This window comes from Caloenas nicobarica, chromosome 7, assembly GCF_036013445.1.
Source record: "Caloenas nicobarica isolate bCalNic1 chromosome 7, bCalNic1.hap1, whole genome shotgun sequence".
Taxonomy (NCBI): domain Eukaryota; kingdom Metazoa; phylum Chordata; class Aves; order Columbiformes; family Columbidae; genus Caloenas; species Caloenas nicobarica.
This window is the reverse complement of record NC_088251.1, coordinates 8,154,951-8,177,954: the sequence shown is the minus strand read 5'-3', so window position 1 is coordinate 8,177,954 and position 23,004 is coordinate 8,154,951. Positions and strand designations below refer to the sequence as shown.

General features: G+C 36.5%; 1 protein-coding gene across 1 annotated transcript in view; it reads left to right on the top strand.

The window, feature by feature from the left end:
• Positions 1–22,739, top strand: part of ATRNL1 (attractin like 1) — a 491,115-nt gene extending 468,376 nt beyond the window's left edge. Inside the window, exon 29 of the mRNA XM_065639123.1 lies at positions 20,746–22,739. Coding sequence (XP_065495195.1) covers positions 20,746–20,870 — 125 coding nt within the window. The 3' untranslated portion in view covers positions 20,871–22,739. The remainder of the gene's footprint in view (positions 1–20,745) is intronic.
• The last annotated feature ends 265 nt before the right edge of the window (positions 22,740–23,004 follow it).

Here is a 23,004-nt window from a genome sequence, read left to right as displayed (position 1 = left end):
TTGCTGGCTAGCACAATGCTGTTTTATATATTGCAGCAGTAATGGATCATTTGTTATGGGTGTGTTTGGAATATTGATTTCCCTTCAGTCAAATTCTGTAAAGAGCTTCACATCCTTTTTGTGAATTTCTGGTCTAGACAGTCTAGTTATTACTCTCAGTTTGTGAAAGAGATTTTCGAAGAAAATGTTGTTGTGTCCACAGTTGCATCAAGGCTGATGGAAAATTGCTTTGAAACAAATGCCTGCTATGCTTGAGGGTCATTCTGCAGTTCTGATGTTAAGTGTCCCGAAACCTGTGGGCAGATCATCTTTTTCCACAAAATTTTTTGTGGGAGACAACTGTAGGGAAGGAAAAAAGCATATGAATCTTCTAGAAGTGTTATTAGATGCTTCCATTAAGGGTTAGATACTTTCCCCATTGACAGGATAGGTCTCTAAGGTCCTGATCGAGATGCCTGCGTAGAAGTTGAAGCATCCAATGGATGCACTGACTTGATGGTAAGCATTTGTGTACATATCTCCAGGGAGAGATTGACAATATGAGGAATATTTCTTAAATCAAGAGGAGCAAAGTCCAACAGATAGGAAATCCATGCAGAACCTGTCCTTCAGCACTGAACACCCACTTCTCTTCCCCTTTTTGATCTGTAGGTTGCGGGGAGGCTGCTGTTCTTGGAAACAAACAATTCCCATCAAAGCTCCTTTTTCAATAGGAGGAAAGGGAGTTCATCTGCTGATGGCTCCACAGGGTGCTGAGTCCACTGTTGAGGTTCACTGTATCTCTATCGGACGTCTCCAAGGGAAGGCCAGGAACTGCCTAATAGGGATGAGTCTGCACAGTGCACCCGTGCACCAAGGTCCAGCAATCCTTTCATACGGGAGACAGCAGAACCTCAAAGAGGATGCCTTGTCCATAATTAATTAACCATTCACTGAAAAACTTCAAAATGTAATCAAGAGAGATTAGTCATGCAGAAAATATCTAAAAATTTCGTTATCACAGTGAGAACCACAATGTAATACTATATGTTCACTGTCTGGTTCCTGTACAGGGTTTGTGTTCCTGGCATGGAGTACAGCGCTTTTTTAACAGCGGATCACTGGATAAGGAGAAGGTATCTCTGAAGGGCTACAGTCCTATTTTTTTTTTTTTTAATGAGAATTATAACTTTTAAAAATATCTTTCGGTGCATGTAAGCCTTTGTCCATAACCTAGGAAGACCTTTCTGTAGGCAATATACTTTCTTCTTCCTTTTTTCTGTCTTCTGTTCATATTTAAGTTTTAAGCCTTGGGTTTGTCCCTATTAAGGGACAAGGTTCATCAGGCCTAATTACATACAGCTTGTAGCACATCACTGGGAGTATTAGAAAACATTATTGCAGTGTGGACACACAACTGAGTTTTTTCCAAGTTTTTGTGAGTGAAATGCAAGTAGATGGTGATGGTGACGTGAAAATATATGATATTTACAGATTAATTGTAGACAGAATTTATGTTGATTGCTTACAAACTGACAAACGCCAAATGTGTTGATAGTTTGATGACTTCCATTTTGGTTTTCTCATCTAGAAGCTTTTTTCATGGGTTTGTTTTCATTTGCTAAAAAGGTTTTATATACCAGACAGTGTAGAAATCCATATTTTCAGATAATTTGTTTCATCCTGAAAGTACTGAAATATCTTTTCTTACTTCTTCAGTTTGTGATGTTGACAGTATAAATTGTCAGCAAATTATTAGTAAAATATGTTCAATTTGGATAATTATATATGTGTGTGTATATATATTTGTGTACATATAACTGATTTATGACAAGGCACTTTGGCTTTTTTGTAATTGCTCCCATTTATATGTCTTCCTTCCAGTGCTTTATTGTCATGGTTCTTCTGATGGTCTGCCTCCAGGTCTGTTGACCTTTTAGGCTATTTGCTTGATTCCTTATTTTCACAGAGTTGAAGACATGAATCATTGACTTACCTACTTTGATGATTTGTTTATCAAAGTTCCTTTAATTTCACCTTATTTAGGTTCCCTGAGTTCAGGCTTTAGACGTGAAGGTTAAATCCTTCTTGCTGAAAGGGTTAAAGGGCCCTTTTAGGACATCTTTCCTTCCTTAGAACTTCCAAAATGTAATCAAATAATTTCCCCTTACCTGACTTATTAATTGGACAGCTTTTCTGAAGCCACTGCTTTATTTGGGTATATATTTCTTCCAAATGTGTAATTTTATACTTAGCTATAGTGGCAAAGCAACTATAAATAAAAAATATTTAAAAGGAACCCATTTGAAAAACAAAGAGGTGTTGGTTTTTTTGGTTTGGTTTAGGTTTTGTTTGGTTTTTTTTCCTATGGGTGCCATCTTCACCACTGCTGACTATTCTTGTGTCTACCACTGTCACCACCACATTTTATTATAAATGGCAACAGTGAAAAACACAGGACCTGTTAAGGGTGCATTGGGAAAAAAACCTGTTCGATAACAATTCTCCGTGACAGCTATTTTTGGAGGTATTTATGTTTATTGTTCCGTCCTTTGATCTTATTTATAGACATCCCATCTAATCCAATGGTTTCACATCATCTAATCCAGTGGTTTCACATCATCTGTGTATATGATTTTTAGATGTGTTACTAAATTGATCACTTATGTTTCTTTCTTAAAGCTTCTGTCAAAGGCCAATTCAGACTATGTTCAATTTTGATTCCTCTTTGGACATGCCTTTCCACCGAGTTTTCCAATCTGATGTGATACTTTCCAGATTTGGGTGCCTCAGCTAGGTGTCTCAAGGAAGATGGGATGAATTTGAGACCTTTGTCCCCACTACTTGATCTACCTTGATTTGACGGGTTTCTCTAATTTAAGCAGTCTGTTCCCACACATGTAGTGTGTCTCTCTCAATCTTCACCTCTTCATGTTCCCTCGCTCTTTCACGCTTCCATCTCTGCAATTTCTCTCATTTCAGAATATTCCCCTGTTGCCCCATGCCCAGCTTATCTCCACCACTGCACCTCTCTTCCCTGCGCTATTAGCATCATCCACCCTGCCCTGTCCTTCCTGGTACATCCATTTCATCTCTGTTCACTGAATGTTTTGTTTATCCATTTGGGATAAAGCATATTCTTCCTGTGTTTTTAAAGCGCTGTACAAATGGATATATCTGTACATATTTTCGTAATTATCACATTGCACTTTCAAATAATACTGTGCCTAATTCTTCTATTGTGTTATTCGGTTTACCCAAGATTCTTATTTCTATTTATCTAATGCTGTACAGCAGTCTGTTGGTCAGAAAGCTTTCTACTGTAATTGAGTAACAAATTATTATTTTCTTCTGATGTGTTTGGTGAACAGGTTTTGCAGTTCTTTCAGCTCAATTCATTATGATCAAATGGAGAAGCATTTGTTTCAATAAGATTTTAATCTCTAGGGCTATCTTTTGCATCAGTGACTTTTCATTGTTAATTGCTTTCTTGTCCCCCATTAAGGTGTTCTTGCAATTGCTTCATCCAAACTAAGCTCCTTGTCCACACAGACAATTTGAAAAGATTCTTTTTTACTTTATAGGTAATATAACTGTTGTTGCTTTCTTAATCCAGCATTATGGTTTTTGTGTAGTTTACTCCCTCGATGCTGACCTCTCAAAGGAATCGTACAAATGTCCTGAATTCCCCACAGATACATCAGAATATAAAGAATAATTTTGTTATTTCATGGCACCAGTTAAGAACACCAGGTCACCTAGTCTGTGCTGGATGTTTGTGACTGAAATACTGTTAATATTAATGATTTAAAAGGCACACCCCTACTATCTCATGGTCATTCTCCTGAGAATGATTTTTATTATTATTTATATTATTTATTTTATTAACTTCTTCTGAACCTGTTGCTACTTTAAACCTCATAAATGGCATAGGAAGCAAGAACTTCAAACGACAGTTTTAAATATGCCCCCAATCATCTATGTTGAAATAATAAAATCAGTCATCTATGTTGAAATAATAAAATCAGTGGGTGAGTCAAGTGGTTCTCCCTTTTTGAAAATCAATTGGTTGTGAATTTAGTATTTTAACACAGTTGACAGAGAACATACAGAAGGAATTCAGTAATGAAAAGCATTTGGGGGTTTTGACAGGTCTTGGCTGAAATGAAGTCCTTTGAGACCAGCATTTGGAGGCAGAGGTGAAAGTAGAAATTGGTTCACCTGAAGATCTCTGTATATGGAATCTAAATTTTCGAGGGAGATGGCCTGCCAGTGTCAGGGCTTATCTTTTGACACATCAAGCCTGAAATCTATCAAAATCTGGAAACTTCTTGACTTTTCATTGCAAATTCTGTATGTGTGATTTTCTACACAAAACTTTGTTTGCACAGGTCCTAAAAGTTTCCCAGAAATTTTGTGCTAATGTTACAATCTGTTCAAAACTACAAATCTTTTTTTACCTTGGTATTCTCTGCTTAACTCTATGCATAATCTATTTTTAACTGAAACTCATTTACTTATTCTGATATTAAAATTAACTATAGAAGTCATTGAATTTTTCAGCTTATTTTTTAGTTTTCACAATAATTTAGTCCAGTTCTCTGAAAAAAAAAAGTTGATTAATGTAGTCTTATTGCTCCATGGATCTATGCAGTATTTATATTGACAGTTTTTAATGTAAAATAGTATTTTTGTACTTGTGTTAGAACTGCAAGACCAGTGTAGGTAGGCAGGAGTGAGGTAGATTGTGTTCTTTCTTGTACCTCATTAATATAGCTATTTACAAAGGTCTGCTCAGCAGCAGCAGCTGTGTAACAGGATGTCAAAAATATAATTTGAAGCCTCTGAACTACACAGGGTAACCAAGAGCGGATAGTGATTTGCAGAACTTTTATTACCTAGTAGGTTATTGCATAAAAGAAAAGTCTAGCTAAATTTTCGTGTTCGGCCTGACTTTAAAAGTCTGCGGCTTAAGGAGATCTGTGAATATGTTTATTTTAACATGAAAATTGAAGCACAGTGAAAAAGTTGTTGAGACTTTGGTACAGTGGTCACACATTATACCCAACACAATGGGAGCTGTATCCCTGGCTGGGCTGAGAGAGGTTATGGGAAGATTTCCAAGTAACAGTAATAGCAATTGCACTGAAAAAGAAAATGAAAACCCATCACACTATTTTGAAGTGCCATTCTGTCCATGCATACCGTAATATGTAACATACATAAAATACGTTTCTGTGTAATTGTAAATATTTTTCTTAAGTGCACCTAACCTAACAATTGAAACCTGTGTGATAAAATTGGCTGTGTTCTAGGAATTTTTCCCTGGCACTCAGGGCATGCACAGAATTATACCGTTGTAAAATAATCCTTTCTTGGGGTCACGCTTTTATATCTTTGGAAATCAGATTACTAGTTATATATTTATTTACACATGCAGTATATATTGGCTCAAAAAATTCAGCCATATGTACTTAGGGCACTGAAGGCAGAGCCAAGCCTTGAAGCTCTCAAAGCTGAGTCACGGTGATGGACCATATTCATCCTGAATTGTGCAATCCAGAAGATATTACTTCCATTTGAAAATATTGGTAGCAAAGTATGTTAACTGTCATGTGATCACTGGAATGCTCTGTGCTAGCTCTTGAAAACATAAAATGTAAGAAAAAGATGAAAAACTCCGTAACCTCATATCAGATGCTGCGACTGCTAGAGTGTTCAGCAGGAGTTTAAGATAGATAAATAGTAAAAGGTACAATCCATAGCAAGGACTGGCAGATGAGCTGCGTTGAAGACAAAGAGGTTCTTCATTAAAATGCTGTGACATTTATTTTTTATATTAAAAATTCAAATGCAAGTGTTTAATATGTCTCATACACATCAGCTCTTTCTGTAATTCTGGGACTGGCACAGTTTTGCCCTTAGTCATTTGGGGATTGCTTTTCCATCTGCTTTGATCACATTGTGCTCCTGCAATATTTCCACCCATTATCCTTAGAACTCTGATAACTGAATCTTGTTTCATCTACCCTAGAAAATAAAATAGCATGAGGTGTACTCTCAAATAAAGCTGTGGATGAGGAAAAAACAAAAACGAAAAACAACAACCCTGCCAAAATGCTTATTAGCACCCTTAATGTAAACATTGCTATATATGAGGATTTAAGCAACCCTATCAGGAAATCGTAGCATGAATATATCGAATGTACAGCCAGTATCAAACATTTTCTTTCCTACACAAAAGAAGGCATTTATCATTCTGGTAACACAAGGGACGGAAAACAATGCCAATTCACAAATAAAACCTCTCATGATTTAATATTGTTGTTTTGTCCCCTGCAATCCTAGAATGATAAATATTGTACCTTCTTTTGTCAGTATCAGAAGCACTTTCATATGTGGAATAAAGGCTTATTCATTTTATTCGTATTGGGTTTTTTTCCAGATTGCTTTTTCCAAGCTGTTTCAGCGTACATCATACCAGAGATGTTGTGCCAGCTTTCTCGTGGTCATTCCAAGGCTCCACAAATACCTGTGATGCTACTAGTTTCGTTTCTATTTATTACTATTTTTTTTACTTATTTTTTATATTCTTGAGGCTTTCAGTGGCCTCACTGTGGCTTGGGATCTCATTACATCAAGAGGGGCACAAACACGTACTGAATGTGGCCTCCAAACCCTGGAATGGTACATGCCATGTACATGTCCGTGGAGTGTGGTCCTCAGGGAAGCTCACAAGCAAAGTCTGTTTGGTCTGTTACTTTTTTCCCCAAAGGGAAGGGACAGCCCCATGGAGCAGACAGCACTTTTCCCTAGGGGCTTTCTATGCTATTTGCTCCTGAGAAGGTACTGTGAGGGGTCAATACCTATGACATTTATGTAGAACACAGTAGTCATCTCAGGTGAAATGTCTGTGGCTCCATCCTCGTCCCAACTCGCCAACAATCCATTATGGATTAGTATCACAATCTTCCAGTAATTCAAAGCACATCTTGATTTCAAAATGTTTCATCAAAAGTAGTTGTCTTTCGCAAATAATCTCAGTACTCTAAATAGACCTACATTATTTTCAGTGGGGAATACACAAATGTTAAGCTCATTATGTTTTAAGAAGAGCTATCCTGGCTTTGGTGTGATACCAAACCATCTCTCATTGAATGATGGCATTAAGAAACATAGTCATTGCACTAAACCTAGGTAAACAATCTAATCACTATATTAGCACGCACTAGTTAATTTGTGTGTAGCACTTTGGAGATAAGAAGCTCAGTATTTTAATAGTATTTTTCCCTCCCTGGACACATCTCTTGTCAATAGGTTGATTTATCTGGGTAAACAGCAAGGCAAAGAGTAGGAAACCAGGTGAAGACTGCATCATGACTTCATCCTGGATGAAGTACCAAGTTGTCTAAATTACAGAGCATATGCAGCTTCAGTAGAACACAGCAGTGATGTACCTGACCCTAAGGGCTGTTTGTTCCTGCAACAGCCTTCTGGCTCTACGTTCCTCTCCTTGAATTTCACCCTGGTAGATCTGGAGAGGACTTCAAAAACACTGTCTCAGCCTCTGTGGACCTTCAGCAGCTTCATGCACATCTCACACTGGCACAAAGGAGAGCTGTATCCTTGAGGCCATTCCTGTGAGAAAAACACATTTCTGTCATTTTTGCAGAATGATTAGAGAAAGTACAGTTAAACACATGAAAAATGAAAAGTTGCAAAAAAAATGTGCACTAGTTAGCAAGCAGCTTTTAAGCTCTCGAAAGTAAATTCTTAAAGCACATATCGGACGCTAATAATGAAATAAGGCTGGCTGTATTTAGGCTATTCACAATCTACTTCATCACTCTTAAAGAAATAATTACACCATAGTTCAAATGTGAACAGTTATTTTTATCTCTCTTTGTGAATTGTGGATGTTTGTATTTTTCTTGGAAAAGAATTGCCCACTAAAATGAGAAGTCAGGAGAAGGGCAAATAATATAAATGATGTTTGCAGCTTTTAAAATCTGCCATACCACCAGCTCCTCACATTATTACCGTCCAAAGAGATGAAAGAATGTGGAAGGTTATTAGAGTAGTCTTAGTACCTGACAGCAGATTCACAAAGAGAATTCCTGATTATTGGAAGCCTAGGTAGAGAAAAATAAGTACTTTGTAAAGGCAGTTAAATAGTGTGGCCACTCAAGCTTAATGGAACAAGAAGCAAAAATAAAAATGGAAAATGGAGAGTTGTTTGGAAGGAAGACAATGAAAAATTGTGTAGGAAAAAGCTGGGAATCCTATATATTCTGATGTCATTCTATTGAATGCTTGTCCAGACAAGACAGAGCAAACAAACTCACAAGTTCACATATCTGAACACAAGCCTTACAGAAGTTTAGGTAAGTCCCTCTGACACTTTCCCTTTGAGGGGAAAATACCTTCTATTACTGAGCCTCACATGTTGCCAAATCCCATTCCCACAACTGTTTCCTGCACCACCAACTTTTGAGATAGAGGTTATAAAATGTGGTGCCCCACATGCTAGGAACAAAGTCCAGTTTGCCACCGATTACCTCCTGTTTCCATTCTTTGCATCCAAGCTTGCAGCAAGCTTTTGATGAACTAATTCCAAGCAGGAACCACGCTTTTCTTTATCACCTTCTTTTCTGTTCTGTATGAAAATCAATGTTTGTTTATGGCTGCTTCAGAGTCTCAAGTGTGTGGTGTCTAATGGTATTGCTTTAAAGTTTTATATTTTATCTTTATCACTTAGGATAATTATTTATAGTTGCAAATGATAATGTAGCAGCATTATGGGAAACAGAATGCTGGATTGCACTGCAAAGGGAAGAGAGGATTCAGGGTTTATTATATTTTTATATTATAGAAGGCACTTCAGAGGCGACAGAAGAAAGCAGCTCGAATTGTAGCAGTTCTCAGAAACTGGGATAGTACAAAACAGATTTCATTCACAACACACTCTTGTATCATCATCTCTGTATATATAGCCATTAAAGTATAATTGAAATATAGAAAATCAGGAAATGAGAGAACTGAAGCCAAGTTTTTCACATGTGATCAAAAAGCATATGGGGAAAAAACAGGGGGGGAAAAAGGTCAGCAGTTAATAGAAAATAGAAGACTCAACATAATTCCTGCTTTTAAAAAACAGATGGGAGATCTAGCAAAAATGCAGAGAGGGAATTCTAATGTCCTGCTGAAGGTTTGTTTCTCCTTCATCACATAGTAAAAACTTCTTGAAAATACCTAAATGAAAACTAGGTCCTAATCACATCCTGGAAATACAAAGCCAGCATGGTGCTTCATAAAATATGTCAGTTTTTAATGAAAATATTGCAAAGAACATTACACAGAATTGCTCTAAATTTTGCCTTAAAGAACCATCCTGGCACTGGAAGACTCCAAGCAGAGTGCATCTCTTGCCACATCATCTCCTTCATTTCAGTTCTGCCACGTCTTACTCCCATGACTGGTGATGAGGTAGGGCTGCTGTAGTAGCTCTTCAGTATCTGAAGGTTTATTTTCATTGAGTGCATCTTCTGTGAGCTGGTATTGCTGGGAAATGGACTTTATGAGAATTTCTGGACTGTATTTTTGTCTTGGTTCCTACCTTTTACTTTCACATCCATCTAGTAATATATGTCATGCTCAAAAGGAAATGAGTGAGATTTTACTTTGTTGTATAAAAAGGTAGTGTGCACATCAGGGTGAGATTTATCCCAAATCTGATCCAAAGAGAGGAGTATTTCACCGCTCCTGTATCTCTTGTGGATGTGGTTCCTAAAAAGAGAAACATCAAACTTGAAGTTTGTGCATCAGGAGGATCTTTCTCTGGTTTTTCCAGTTGAATCCTCTAGATGCAAAGGGGCATCCAGAGGAATGCTTTAAATGACAAAAGTTATAGTTCAGTAATATTTGTACCAGAATAGTTCTTTCAAATTTTATTATGGGATTGATAAATGAGACAATGATTGCTACTTGTTGAAGTGTGAGTACACATAGAGCTAGGTAACAAGCTGTGACTATCTACTGTCAGTTTTCTAGTTTTTCCTCTCCGAACTAGGAAGCGTGCCTAGGGCATATAACGTATTTTCAGTGATATGCAATCATAGTATTACTGTCTCACAGTTTCAGGCATTTTCTCTACCTGCATGTGTCACAGAAATAGAAATGGTGCTCTGCTACTATAATTTTACTGATATTTATCTATATTGACTGTTCAGGACCAAGTATGTGATCAATTATGAACATCCAGTGTTTGAAATGGAACCTTATTTCCATACATTTGACAGTCACTAGGTCTAAGTGTGTCATTTTGCCTGTTAAAGTCATAACATAGTGGATTCAGTATAATACAGAAGATTCAGGAAAGAATAAATGAGTAGCTATATAGCTTGCCTGTATATACTGGAATCCCATTCAGAATTATTCCCTTTCAGTGCTGATCAGGATTCTGGTAGGGCTATTTGTATAATATCTTTGGGTTTTTAAATGTTCGGGTTTTTTTGTTGTTATTGATTGGTTGGTTGGTTTGGTTTGGTCTTTGGTTTGGGGTTTTTTTTTTAATGGTTTGAACTTTTCAGACTTTAATCAAGCTTTTCTGCTAGAATTAATAAAAATCAGTGTTCTGTAATAAGCTGATGTTAGCTTTGCTGATGGAGCCACCCTAATATGGACAGCAAGCATTTATGACTTTTTCTTTTTCCTTATTATTGGGCATTAAAAGGTACTGAAACTACAAATACCCTTAGGTTAGAGATCCTGAGGACCCTGAAGTTGTCACTTCAGTAATATTTCAGAATATGGTTCAAAATTCTCAGCACGCTTTCTCTCCTGTTGACTTAATTTTGTGTTACACTCCCAAGATCGTTTCTGTTGTCAGAGTGTTTGCTGGCTGTGTAGCTGGGGATGTACTGAATGTCTAATTGTGGAAATCAGCAGAATACTGAAAAACTGGCATTGTTATTTGGCCAGAACCAAATTACAAGCCAAACAGTGGTTAGAGCAATGATATATTGCAGCAGTATGTTGCAAATGGAAAACAGGTCCAGTACTTTGTCAGCCTTGGAAAGCAAAACTTGTGAGAATGCATTATGGGAAAGCACTGCAGATACCATGCCCACTTCTGATTAAGCTGCCGTGCTATTGAATTTCCGGTCAACTGTAATCATTTGCTTGTATGAACATATTCATCACTTTCTGGTTTAAATAAAAATTTTGACAGTGGAAAAAAATCCAGCACCTGCAAAATAAAGGTGCAAGAGTAAGAAACAGCATCTTTGAGGATTATTGCTCTGATCTTCTTCCTTAAAAATAAATGATGATGTAGGTAGTACTGGTTTATCCCCAGTGGGGGTAGAATTGGTCCCTCTTGGGCCCTTAAACCTATTGTCTTTAAGGTTGTGTGTTTTGTCTTGAGGAGGAGAGTAGTAAAACTGCAAATCTGACAATATATGTTATCACCCAGATGGAACATTAGGTAGTTATTCACAAAAGCTGCATTTCACCTGGCGAGGTTAATCACCCAGATTTCCTTTAAAGACAGGAAGAGGTCTGCTCTAAATCACCCCCTGCAAGTAAGGCCCCTCTGGGGGGAAGCAAACCCCAGGGAATAACTCTGCCTGTCTCCTTCTGGATGTTCTCCTGATTCCCTGTTTGTATTTGAACCTTCTGTTTCCTTGATGCTCATACACATATATGTACAAACGTGCAGATATTTTAATTACTTAATTGCATGAAATGCTAGTTCGGCACTGTATTCGTGGAATGCAGATCACACTCTGTTTATACAAATGATAAATCTCTGTTTCACAGGTGTTCATCCTACTCACAATGTTTAGTAAGAGTTTAGCTTTCATCACAGTAGGTAGAGAGACTAACTTGCAGGAATGGATTTGGGTAAAAAGCTTTAAAAATGTTGTAACTGAAGCTCACAGTTTTTTACATTTTTCATGTCTTCACTTTTCTCTGATTGGCATGCACCATCCCATTAAAAGGAGATTGCTGAAGACAGAGACAAAAATAGTGCTGTACAAATAATTGAAGTGCACTGGTGTGGACAAAGCAATCCAAATGTGTCTAATCACTATAGAGAGGTTCATAAACTAACCCCAACTGGGTCACAACTGAGATACTGACTTCTAAACAGAACCAATTATAATTCTGTTTGTATTTATGCAGGTATTGCTAAAAATGAAAACAGTGCTTCTTCAGTACACCAAGTAGATTTTTTTTCATCCACAGAAATGGGTTTACAAGATCAAATTAGATTCTGGCATGATTAATGCATCACACCAAATTCTTGCAGAGTAGCAAATTAGTTTATAGTGATTTTCTTGAAAACAAATTAAATGGCTGCACAACATCACAAGAAAAGAGATGTTTTTCATAACATATGGATAAATGATTCAATGGAAAGGAGATGTAATCAAACTGAGAATGTAATAGTTTGTGCAAAAAAAAAAAAATCCAAATATTTCAAATTATTACTGTCCACTTTAGAAACGTGTAATCACTTGGATTTTAATATGTGACATGTAATATGCAGTGGGAGAGCATCAAAGAATTAATCTGCATGAGGTTTGCACGTTTTCTAGGCTGACTGTTCCTTTTAGGTGTTTTTAATAGCTATCAGTTAAAACCTAAAACTCTTGTTTTGCTAATAACGTAAAATAATGATTATTTTGTGAATTACAGGTGATTTGCCATTCATACATTGATTGATAGCTTTCTGAAGATGTTAGGTATCCTATAAATTTGCTTTTTTCTCCTTAAACATGTAAACATATTTTGCTACTGATACACCTGTTTGAGAATCTGCAAGAAGTGGAGAATAGAGAAGGTCTGATTCCATGCATAATTCTTCATGCAGTTATTATTCGTTGCTTATTTTTTAATGTAAAAAGAAAAAAAAATCACACAAAAATCTGCCACCATTTTTGGATAAAATAAGCCATGTTGAGAAAGACAATGGAATAGTTAGAGGCATTCTCAGATTTCTGTGATTACCCTTTGTGGTCTAAGGTCCAAAAATTACAGTAACAGAATAAAATAATGGTCTAACAATAGATCACTTGTTTGTAACTATTGCCAAGGTAAAACTTCTTAGATAAAAGTACTAAGATGCTTTAATTCTCTTAGCTCTGCTATTCTGTGAGAAGAACGTATTTCCTGACTAAATGTGACGCCTCCTATATTAATTGAAATTTAGTACTGGTGAGTATTGCAGCTTTAGGAGCTATTACTAAACTAGTCCAAATGTAACCATTCCCTAAGCCTAATGTAATATCTAAAGTGAGTTAGTAAGAGGTTTTGGGAAGGATGTTTTATCTTCAGACTCAGTAGTCAACGGCAATTCTTTTTTTTTTAGTGGTGGTGGTTTTTTTTGGTCCTTGGAGTCAATCATATTCTTAATATCACTGGACAAATCTGTGACAAACTTTACCAGGGAGCCCCAAGGAATATGGTGTCATTTGTCCGTCTCAACCACGACAATATGGTCCAAGAAATAATATACCTAGTAATGTTGTTTAACAATCATGGCTTAAGGTGTGCTTTACTCTTAAAATTTAAAGATTTTTTTTTTTTTTTTTTTACAAAGTAATGTGTCAGTATCTGTAGTTCGATTTCCTCCTTTATTTGTAGAAAATGTATGTATTTGACTGTAATGTAAGTCTGTATTCCATACACCTGGATTTGGGTTACCATTCACTAACAGGATAGGTTACAGACCAGTTTTATGTAATTTACTTTTCATTCCCATGACGTTTTGCGTTTCTTCGTATTGATTTGTATTCCATTATTTTCCCTTGAGTCCATGTTACAATGACATTACCCTTGCTGTCCCTCCACTCTTGCCCAAGTATTCTTTGACTGTCATTCCTTTCCTTCCTCACCACCAGACTGCATCGTCTTCCTGAATTCTGTTGCTGCAGCTTCTCCAAACCACCATCTTCCCTCTGCATCGCCAAAACAAAAGCCCTTGCCCAGGATCTCTGCAGTGACTTTCTGAATTACTGCCACATTGAACAACTGCTGCCTTAACCGCATTTATTTCAGGTCTTTTTCTTGACTTTTTTTAATCACAGAAATCACATTTAGTAGCTCCTCACACTCCCTTTTTCTATTGCCTCAGATATCACTATTCATCTTCAAGACCCATCATGACTTACCGCTCCCTGCCTGTCATCTCTTATGTAGTTTCAGATGAGAGGTCCTCTCCCAGCTCAGGTCAGCAATTATCTCAATCTTCCTCTCCCACTTGTTAAGTGCATTTCTACTTCAATCTTTGCTGCCTTCCATGGGCAAGGCACGCAGGTTGGATTGGTGTGCAGGTCTCATGATACAGTCCAGCTAAACGCAATAATCTTGTATTAGCTCCTTTTAAAAGTAATCAGTGAAGGAGCAGCTGAGGGAAGTGGGGGTGTTCAGCCCGGAAAAAAGGAGGCTGAGGGGAGACCTTATTGCTGTCTACAACTATCTGAAAGGAGGTTGTAGCAAGGCGGGTGTAAATCTCTTTTCCCAAGTAACGGGATAGAACAAGAGGAAATGGCCTCAAGTTGCACCAGGGGAGAATTAGATTCGATACTAGGAAAAATTTCTTCACAGAAAGCATGGTCAGGCATTGGAATAGGCTGTCCAGGGAAGGGCTGGAGTCCCCATTCCTAGAGGCATTTAAAAGACATGGAGATGTGACACTCAGAGACATAGTTTAGTGGTGGACTTGGCAGTGTTAGGTTAACAGTTGGACTCAAGGATCTTAAGGGTCTTTTCCAACCTAAATGATTCTATGATTCCTGTGTTCCAGGAGGGCTTGAGATGAAAAAAAGAGAGTGGGAGAAAAAAGCTTCAGTTAATTAACATTAGATTGCACCAATCCCAACCTACTACCACAGTGTCTCCAACTCCTGTCGTCAGCAGGGTGTTCGTTTGCTCTGCTGAGCGGATAAGAGCCATCCCAAAGTGAATAGTCGATCCACACCTGTCCACAGCCAGAGAGACCAAACAGCCCATGCTATCTTTTGGCCACTGGCAGACAGGATAGTTGAAGGCACCAGATATTGTACAGACCTGGATTACAGACTAAACTAAAGTTATCTCACACTGAAAGGGATGGGGAAACTGCCTGACTATATTAAAAAAAAAAAAAAAAAAAAAATCACTACTGGCCCCTCTAAGGACAAATATTTCACACAAATATGTAGGGCCATTTCCTTTTCAAAATGAGAAAAATTGCGAAAGGCTGAACATTTCTTAAAAGATCCTTTATTGTGTAGTCTGCATTTCCCACAAACTGACAGCGAGTAATTCAAAACTCTATTCTGGGAATAAGAGTTTCTTAGCCCCTTATAGATAGCTGTTATTACTAAATACCAAGGGTATAATACAAAGGAGCATGACATCTCCTCTCTACTAGTGTGTGGCTATTTAATTCCACACTGTTATTATTTAGTTTGTTACTGTTATGGTTTAAGCTCTGTCTCATATTTTACTAATTTAATTAAGTTATATGCATAAGAAAAGGAAAACATACCTCCTGGAGTCTTGGCTGTCTTCCCATCTAGCGAAAAATTATCACTGAAAAAAAATGATGGGGTTACTTGTCCAAAATAATTTCCTAGTTAGTTTAGTTTGTTTAATGTATCTTTCTCATAGTAAAAGTGGTGTCAACTTAAAATACGCATCCATGCACGAAAAAGGAAGAGAAGCCCATTTTGAGGTGCTGTCAGCTTGTCCTTATTAAAAAAACAATCTAATTCAAATAAAAAAACCATTCAATATGATGAAGACATTGTGAAGATACTTATTCTTCTTGGCAGTTGCTTATGATTGTTTTTCTCTGTGACTATGTCTGTGATCTCTAGATATTGTCTAAGCACACCTGCCAGCTCAGGACCCTCAGATATGCATGAAGGATTTGACTATTTTCTGACTTTGAAATGAACTTAGCTCTGTTGTGAGATACAGTGGTTCCTCTGACCATGTACAGTCTTGAAGTTCAAATGACTCTTATTTTTTCTCCTGGAAAGTAGGCACTTGAGTATCAGGTTTATATGTGGTTAGGAGAAGGTTTCGTAGATCATGCCTTTGAATCTCAAATTTTCTTCTGGTCCATTTTATGTGCCTTTTGGATGTCTCCCAACATGACTTGATCTATAGCACAGGAGTGTGTAGCACAAACAACATTCTGGCCTTTTCATTCATGAAAATCAATCTTGAGTTAGTCCACTTGGAAGAAGTTTGCTTGGGAAAACAGGAAAAGTATAGGAAGTACCAGACAATCTTGAAAATTTTAGCAAACAACTAAACTGAGTAAGAATATTCGTAGCAAAATATGTCATGGAAAGTGAGGTAATTTTTTTCAGTGGGTACTGAGAAACACTTGCCTGGTAGCAACCTTCTTGAAGGTTATGTTGTTCCGCCATTGTAGGTGCTGTAGCTAACAGATATATTTCCTATGAAGAATAAATGTATGCAGTCCTGGCATCCGTAAAGGTTATGGCGAATGTGATCTGTTTCATCAAATTAAGGACTATATAGTACAAACTGCATTGTTAACATGGTGGTTTTGTATAGAAATGTCATTTTTACACACATAGTATACCTTGTGGATTTACAGTTCTTTATAATTCTTTGTAGACTTGAAATAATGATAACTGACAGATTTCATTAAAATTCCCTACGTAATAACTGGTAGTTTTATTGACGAGCATGAAATTGTCTTCACTGGCTTCACTGTGTGCTATGGTCATCTTCATGAGGCACTAGTCTGTAATTCTCATCACTTACTCAGTATGTCTTCAAACTGCTTAGATCCTTTTGTACAGATATTAATGGAATGTCAATGGAAAGACTTCAAATAACTGATCCTTTGTGATAAAAGGACTCTGTCTATTATTAGGCAAGCAAGAATCAACAAATGGCAGTGACACAAAGACTGCTGGGTGCTGAAGGGTGAAGCTATTACTTTAAAAGTATAGTGTGTACCCAGTCTTTTCTGTTTAAGTGTCTCTATATGGCAGCTGTCATTTTATTTTCGTTGCTTAAGGTCACCTTAAGCAATTACTATAATTTTGGTTAAAATATCAAACAGATCCAAATCATCTGCCTGAGCTGTAGTTATTTTATTGTCTTCAGCTTTTGCAATGTTCTGATTCTGCATAACAATGAAAATGTGTAGAATGTAATCAAATTAAGACATCTATCCAAATGGTATCTCTGAATAATACGTATTTAAATTGAAAAAAGCATTTCCAGTTACCTGCCTAACCATGAATCTGAGGTCATTCTTTGTTCCCTTACTTTTAACAAAAGGGGTAGTAAGAACTCAATTCATTTCTCATTAAAATGAACAATAGAGGAGGAAAAAACAGTTTTAAATATGCACGACAGCATGCAAGACTAACTTTTTCAATGTAGGTTTTTTCTCTACTTTGAGAGATAGTGTAGCCTTACATCAGTTCAAATGTAGCTGTATACAATCAGAGAAAAAATGCTTAAATATCCCAGCATGGGTATTTCCATTTAAATCTGATTACAGTGAAATAAAACTGTAGCTATTAAAGGTTTAGAAGAACTACAAATACAAGCAGTAAAAGAAGACAGTTAGTAAATGAGGTAGTAAAACATTTCAGCAGGGCAAACAGTTTATAGCACTCAGCCTTCCTGTAGCAGACTGTGCTATTCACTACAGACCCGTGCACTGTTCCCTGAACTGCACTTAAACCTGCAATTAACCTTTCACGCCTAATGAAGCTGTTTTGCTGCAAAATTAAAATATATAGTACTGCCTGTTTTTACAGAGACTGGGAGGAGAGCATCTCGAAATGAATGACTTTTTCAGATGCTTTTGTTCGAATGCAGAATTAAAGTGCTGTTTGTATATAAATCGGGAATGCGCTTTTCAAGGCAATCTCATTTGATGTGCTGGATTTTATTCCTGTACTTATTAATTGTTTTGCATAATTGTAAAAAAAAAAAGACAAAAAATTCACACACCAGTAATTTTATGATTAGCTACTTACTTCCTGAGAATAAACTATTACCATTTAACTTCCATTAGGAAAGACAATAGTTCTGCTAAAGATAACCGAGTTCATATTGCTTTCTCTGGTATTTTTCTCATTGTGGATGCAATTATTTCTTACAAACATATACTTTCCACTTATGTATTTGACTGGGCTCACTTCTTAATGATCTTTCCCTACATATCCTGAAAATAAGCTAGAGATTGTTTTCGCTGCATAGAACTAGGTCAGGTTATTTCTATAACATTTAGTAGAGAAACAAACTAAACTTAAAAATAGGTCCGGTTATGCAGCTAGGCTTGAATTGCCAGAAATTGGACTATTAGAGGTGACCCATTGATTCTCCATGTGGACACTTACTGATTCCACTGTTGATTTTTGCCACCTTACTCGAGAGTCAGAATCAACCAGAGACCGTGTACTTGTTTGTAAAATGCCAGGTTGGATGTAGGCAGAATATTAAAATGGCAACATTCGGGGAAGACAGGTAAATGAAATCACTTATGAACTAAGGTAACAGATATAGAGCACTATACGATCTTCAGTTTCAACTGTAATGACTATAAATTTATTCACATTTGTTGTTTGGATACTAAACCTGTAAAATAAAGGGAATGTTTTGGGTTCTTTTTGCTGTTAATGAATATTTAAGCCACAGCATTTTTATCATATCTTCTGTTGTATTTTGATATAAATTCTTCTTGCTTGCAGTGTCTGTGCATCAGCTTGACTTGGTAAATGAAATTCCTTTAGACTACCAGTCTGAAATAATGAATTATTCCCCCAGTTAATTGTATTGCTTTGATAACAAGGAACTGTGCTGGGCATAGAAAACATAATAAATGAATTTCATCAGATGATATGTGTGACATTTTGAAAAATTATCTTCTGTAGTGACCCGATTTTAATGGAACTCTAACAGCATGCCAGTATACCCCAGTAGGCAGCATTAGATTGGAAAGAAATAGTTCTTCCTTTTTGTTAATTTTTATATAAAGTGAACATCATACATCCAAGTATATTTTAAAATATCTTGTAAAAACGGAAAACTGCTTTTCCTAATAATATTAATTCCATTTAGGATACTCCCTAAGCCTAGCTGTTAAAGGCAGGATCATATGTAAGCAACCATCAAAATGTCATCTAGGTTTTATCCCTGAACCTGCTGATACCAGATACTGCTGGTACTTTAAAGGTGCCTCAAAGATTTCAGAAGTTTAATTTATTGAAGTTCAATTTAAGGCATCACTAGCTCATGCCAGTAAATACATGTGTCTGTGAGGAAAACAACTTAATTAATCTTGGCTCTTACATATCCTGAAATGTAGCAATGATAATTGCACTTAGCATTTTACACCATAGTGACATGCGTTTTCAAAAAGCTGTATGCACGTTAATTAATTCCTGTGACATTTTTGTGAAGTAAGAAAGGTAGCGTTACAGTGTGCAATACCATAGATGTCTTCAGGATACTGGAAACCTGAACCGAATCTGACAGTATATCATATACCAAGAAAGAAGCCTGTAGAAACACTTGTAAGTGAAAAATATTTTTTGCACCATTCCTTAGCTAGGTAAGTGTTGTAATGAGGAATTGTATTAATGATATTGCCAAAATGGGGTTCTGTAATATTGGCCTGAGTTAAAAAAATAGAGACTGCCTGTTAAACATGGTGAAAAGTATTTTCCAATGTTTCTTCGAGGAGCAGTACTGTTACTGATTGGAGATTGAGATGTATGCGCCAGTATGGAGAACCAGCACCATCTCTGCCCGCATTATGGGTACACATAGATGTGCTTTTGCAGATATAAGTGTCATGCCTTTGTTGCAGCCGTGATGGAGTAGAACATATGAATGATGTGAATGCTCCTGATCCATTTAATTGTAATATTGCCTCTGTGAATTTAAAAATTCAGAACTACCATGTATTAAATATGTTGTCAATCACAGCATTTCTGCAGAAATCAGTAATTTCTAGCAAGTATGCAGTAACAATCAAATAGAAAAGTAAATTGTTAAACTGCTAATTTCCTAAGTGTGCCTGTCTATGCCCTGTGTAATACTCTGTTAAGATTATAACAGGTCATAAGGATCAACAATCTAACCAGAGTTTGAAAAAGAAGAGTTTTGGCAAGTTGAAAACATTTTGAATTTACTCAGGCCAACACCATCATGAGTCACTGTCTGTTCACACATCCAAGCATCCTGGAAAGATATTTTCATAGCTTTTAGTTCACGGTAAACACTAACCTCTGAATGTTTCCAGATTAGGGCGCCGAGTATATCGCAAAGGGAAATATTCAAGGATACAATTTTGTCTTAACTGTGGCCTCCATTTCTCTGGAGATTTCTGATTGGATAGTTTCATCGATTTCTAAATGCAACACACAAACATTTAATAAGAGAAAATCCATGTCAGTGAGCTACTGGTCCATATAACCAAGAAAATGGTGATAGAGAGAGGTGATGTTAAGATCACACAAAAAATCATTAAGAGACTTAATCTTGATTTCCAGTCTACTGTCTTTACTCGCTTTTTTTCTCCCTCTGTTTCTTCATTGTTCCCAGGTAGCACTTTAGAAGGTGATAACTTGTTATCTAACTCTGAAATAATGCTGATCACTTCTGGGAAAATACAAAAACTTGTCATGAAAGGAACCACCACACTGCTTTGGAACTCTTTCTCAGGAAAGCTGGGCATTAAACTTTGTTTTCCCTTTATTTATCTTACAGGTCTTGCAATTGCAAGTGCACTGATAGACATTTCACAACAGAAGCCTGCAGACTGTAAAGATAAGAGCTCAGGAGTCAGAAATCGGAAGCATCATCTTTCAACACGTCAAGGAACTTGTGTCTGAGATTCAAAAACTACTATTGTATATTCTGTAATGTTTTCTTTTTAAATGGCTTCCATTGAAAGCTATACTACAGCCTCAGTTTTTATGGAGGCAAATCTATGAATGAACATATGAGGTGCTGTGCTCTGTTGTAGTCACCCAGCCTACTATACCCCAAAGCAGTACGAGTATGTTTGATGAGAGTGGATTCTAATATCAACAAAATATGAAATAAAATACCTACTATTCTTAATCCTGAACATATCAGAGCAGGGAAAGTCCTTGAATAGAGCTAGAAAAAACTGTACATTGTTTTGTAATGTAGAAGGAAATTGTATAATTGAAAATGAAGCAAATTCCAGGGAACTAAAGGACATTTTTTTATAGCTTAATGTACCAATGAGAATTGTACAGTTTTTTCCCTGTAATCAGCATTAATATTTCTTTGCAGCAAGCAGGATCTCAATAGGGTCATTTGCATTTAGGTGCTCTTTTGTCATTGCCTGAAATAGGTAGGCAGCTTTTGAATTGATCATAGGTATAAACTGAGAAGACCACACATAACATTTGAAAGATAATTCCTTGAAAACATTGATTTGAGCCTTTCTTGATTATTTTTCTTTACCATGCAAAATCCTCAGAAACTGCAACAGAGTGACGGGTGGGCTTTCATGTTTCTGTACGTAAGAGTCTATTCTGAATTACATATTTTACAAAGAGTGCATGTGGGTCCTCCATGCCAACTAACTGATTAGCAAAATTAATTGAGCATGGAAAAGCTTCCTCTGTAATAAAGTTTGATTTTTCTTCCAAGACAGTCTCCAAAATTGCAAGGAAAGTTTAAACTAAGGAAAATTTAACTTCCTGTTTTTCTACCTGCTCCCATTTCAATATTGAAATTTGCTGGTATCTATATATTGTACTGACCTCCAAGCAGAAGAAATGAATCCCAGTCAGCACTTTGACCCTTGTTTTTATAACAAAGTATGGATGGCTGAAGATTTGTTTGGTTTTTTTTTTTCCTAGCTGCAGAATTTCATCTTATTCTCACTTTCACACCAGTTAAGGAATTGCCCTGCATAACAAAAATGAAATAAATAAATATTTAGATATCCAAGTTGCTTCCAACAGTGGTTCTCAAATCCAACATCCACTATGGAGCCTCACAGAATCGGTACTAAACAAGAAAAATCAGATGAAAGAGTTTCCTTTCTATAGGACATTAGTTTTTTGGGGGCTCAGTCACCACAACAGATAACCTAGCAAACAGCTTTAATGGCCCTCAGTCTTTTTATTTGTGCAAAACTCATGAATATAGAAAGGAGTAAGAGAATGCTAAGGGGTAGGTAGCAGACGTGTCATAGTCTCATTTACACATTACATGTTGACAGCAGTATAATATGAAACTAGTAGTTTTGTATGAGCTTGTTGAAAGTACAGTTTCTCAACTCCAAATTTGCCACCATGCTAGTACAGGAGAGTAATACAGAGGTATAGATGCCTCATGTAATGATAGACTTTTGGTAAATATGAAAGATAATAAAAGATAATTAATGTTTATTACTATATCTGTATTTTTCATGTTCTTTTTATTTCAGGAAGATGATGACATTTTACTGTTTATAGTTGACTACTTAGTTACTTGCATGCCATGGTGGTGCAGTAGCGGTAATAAAGCCCTGTTGTGAGTTGTGTTTATTTTGTAATGCCATTCATACATAGAAGTACTCAGCTTAATTTGGATGAGGACTAAATGTAAAAATAACTATAAAAAGGAACGATTGTACAGTATGTAGTTATACAGGAATATTAGGTTGTGTCTAACCATGACTGCTCTATCATTTTGATAAATTATGCACTCATGAATTATGGTATAATTATTTCTTATGCTGGCATGATTGTTTCAGTATTTTCATATCTCAAAATAAGATTATTATCCTAAAATAATGCCATTATGATCTTGTGACTTTTATTGCCTAGTCTGACCTCAGTCTCTTAAACTTTCAAAATTCCTTTTTAAAGCTTCTGTTGGCAACTTTCAATCAGTGCTACTGAAAAACATGGTCTTTTGAAAACAACCCTTTCTGTCAGTTTTAATGTTGTTCAAATGAATATAAACCAATGGAATGGGTTTATATGAGGCATACACTTATGG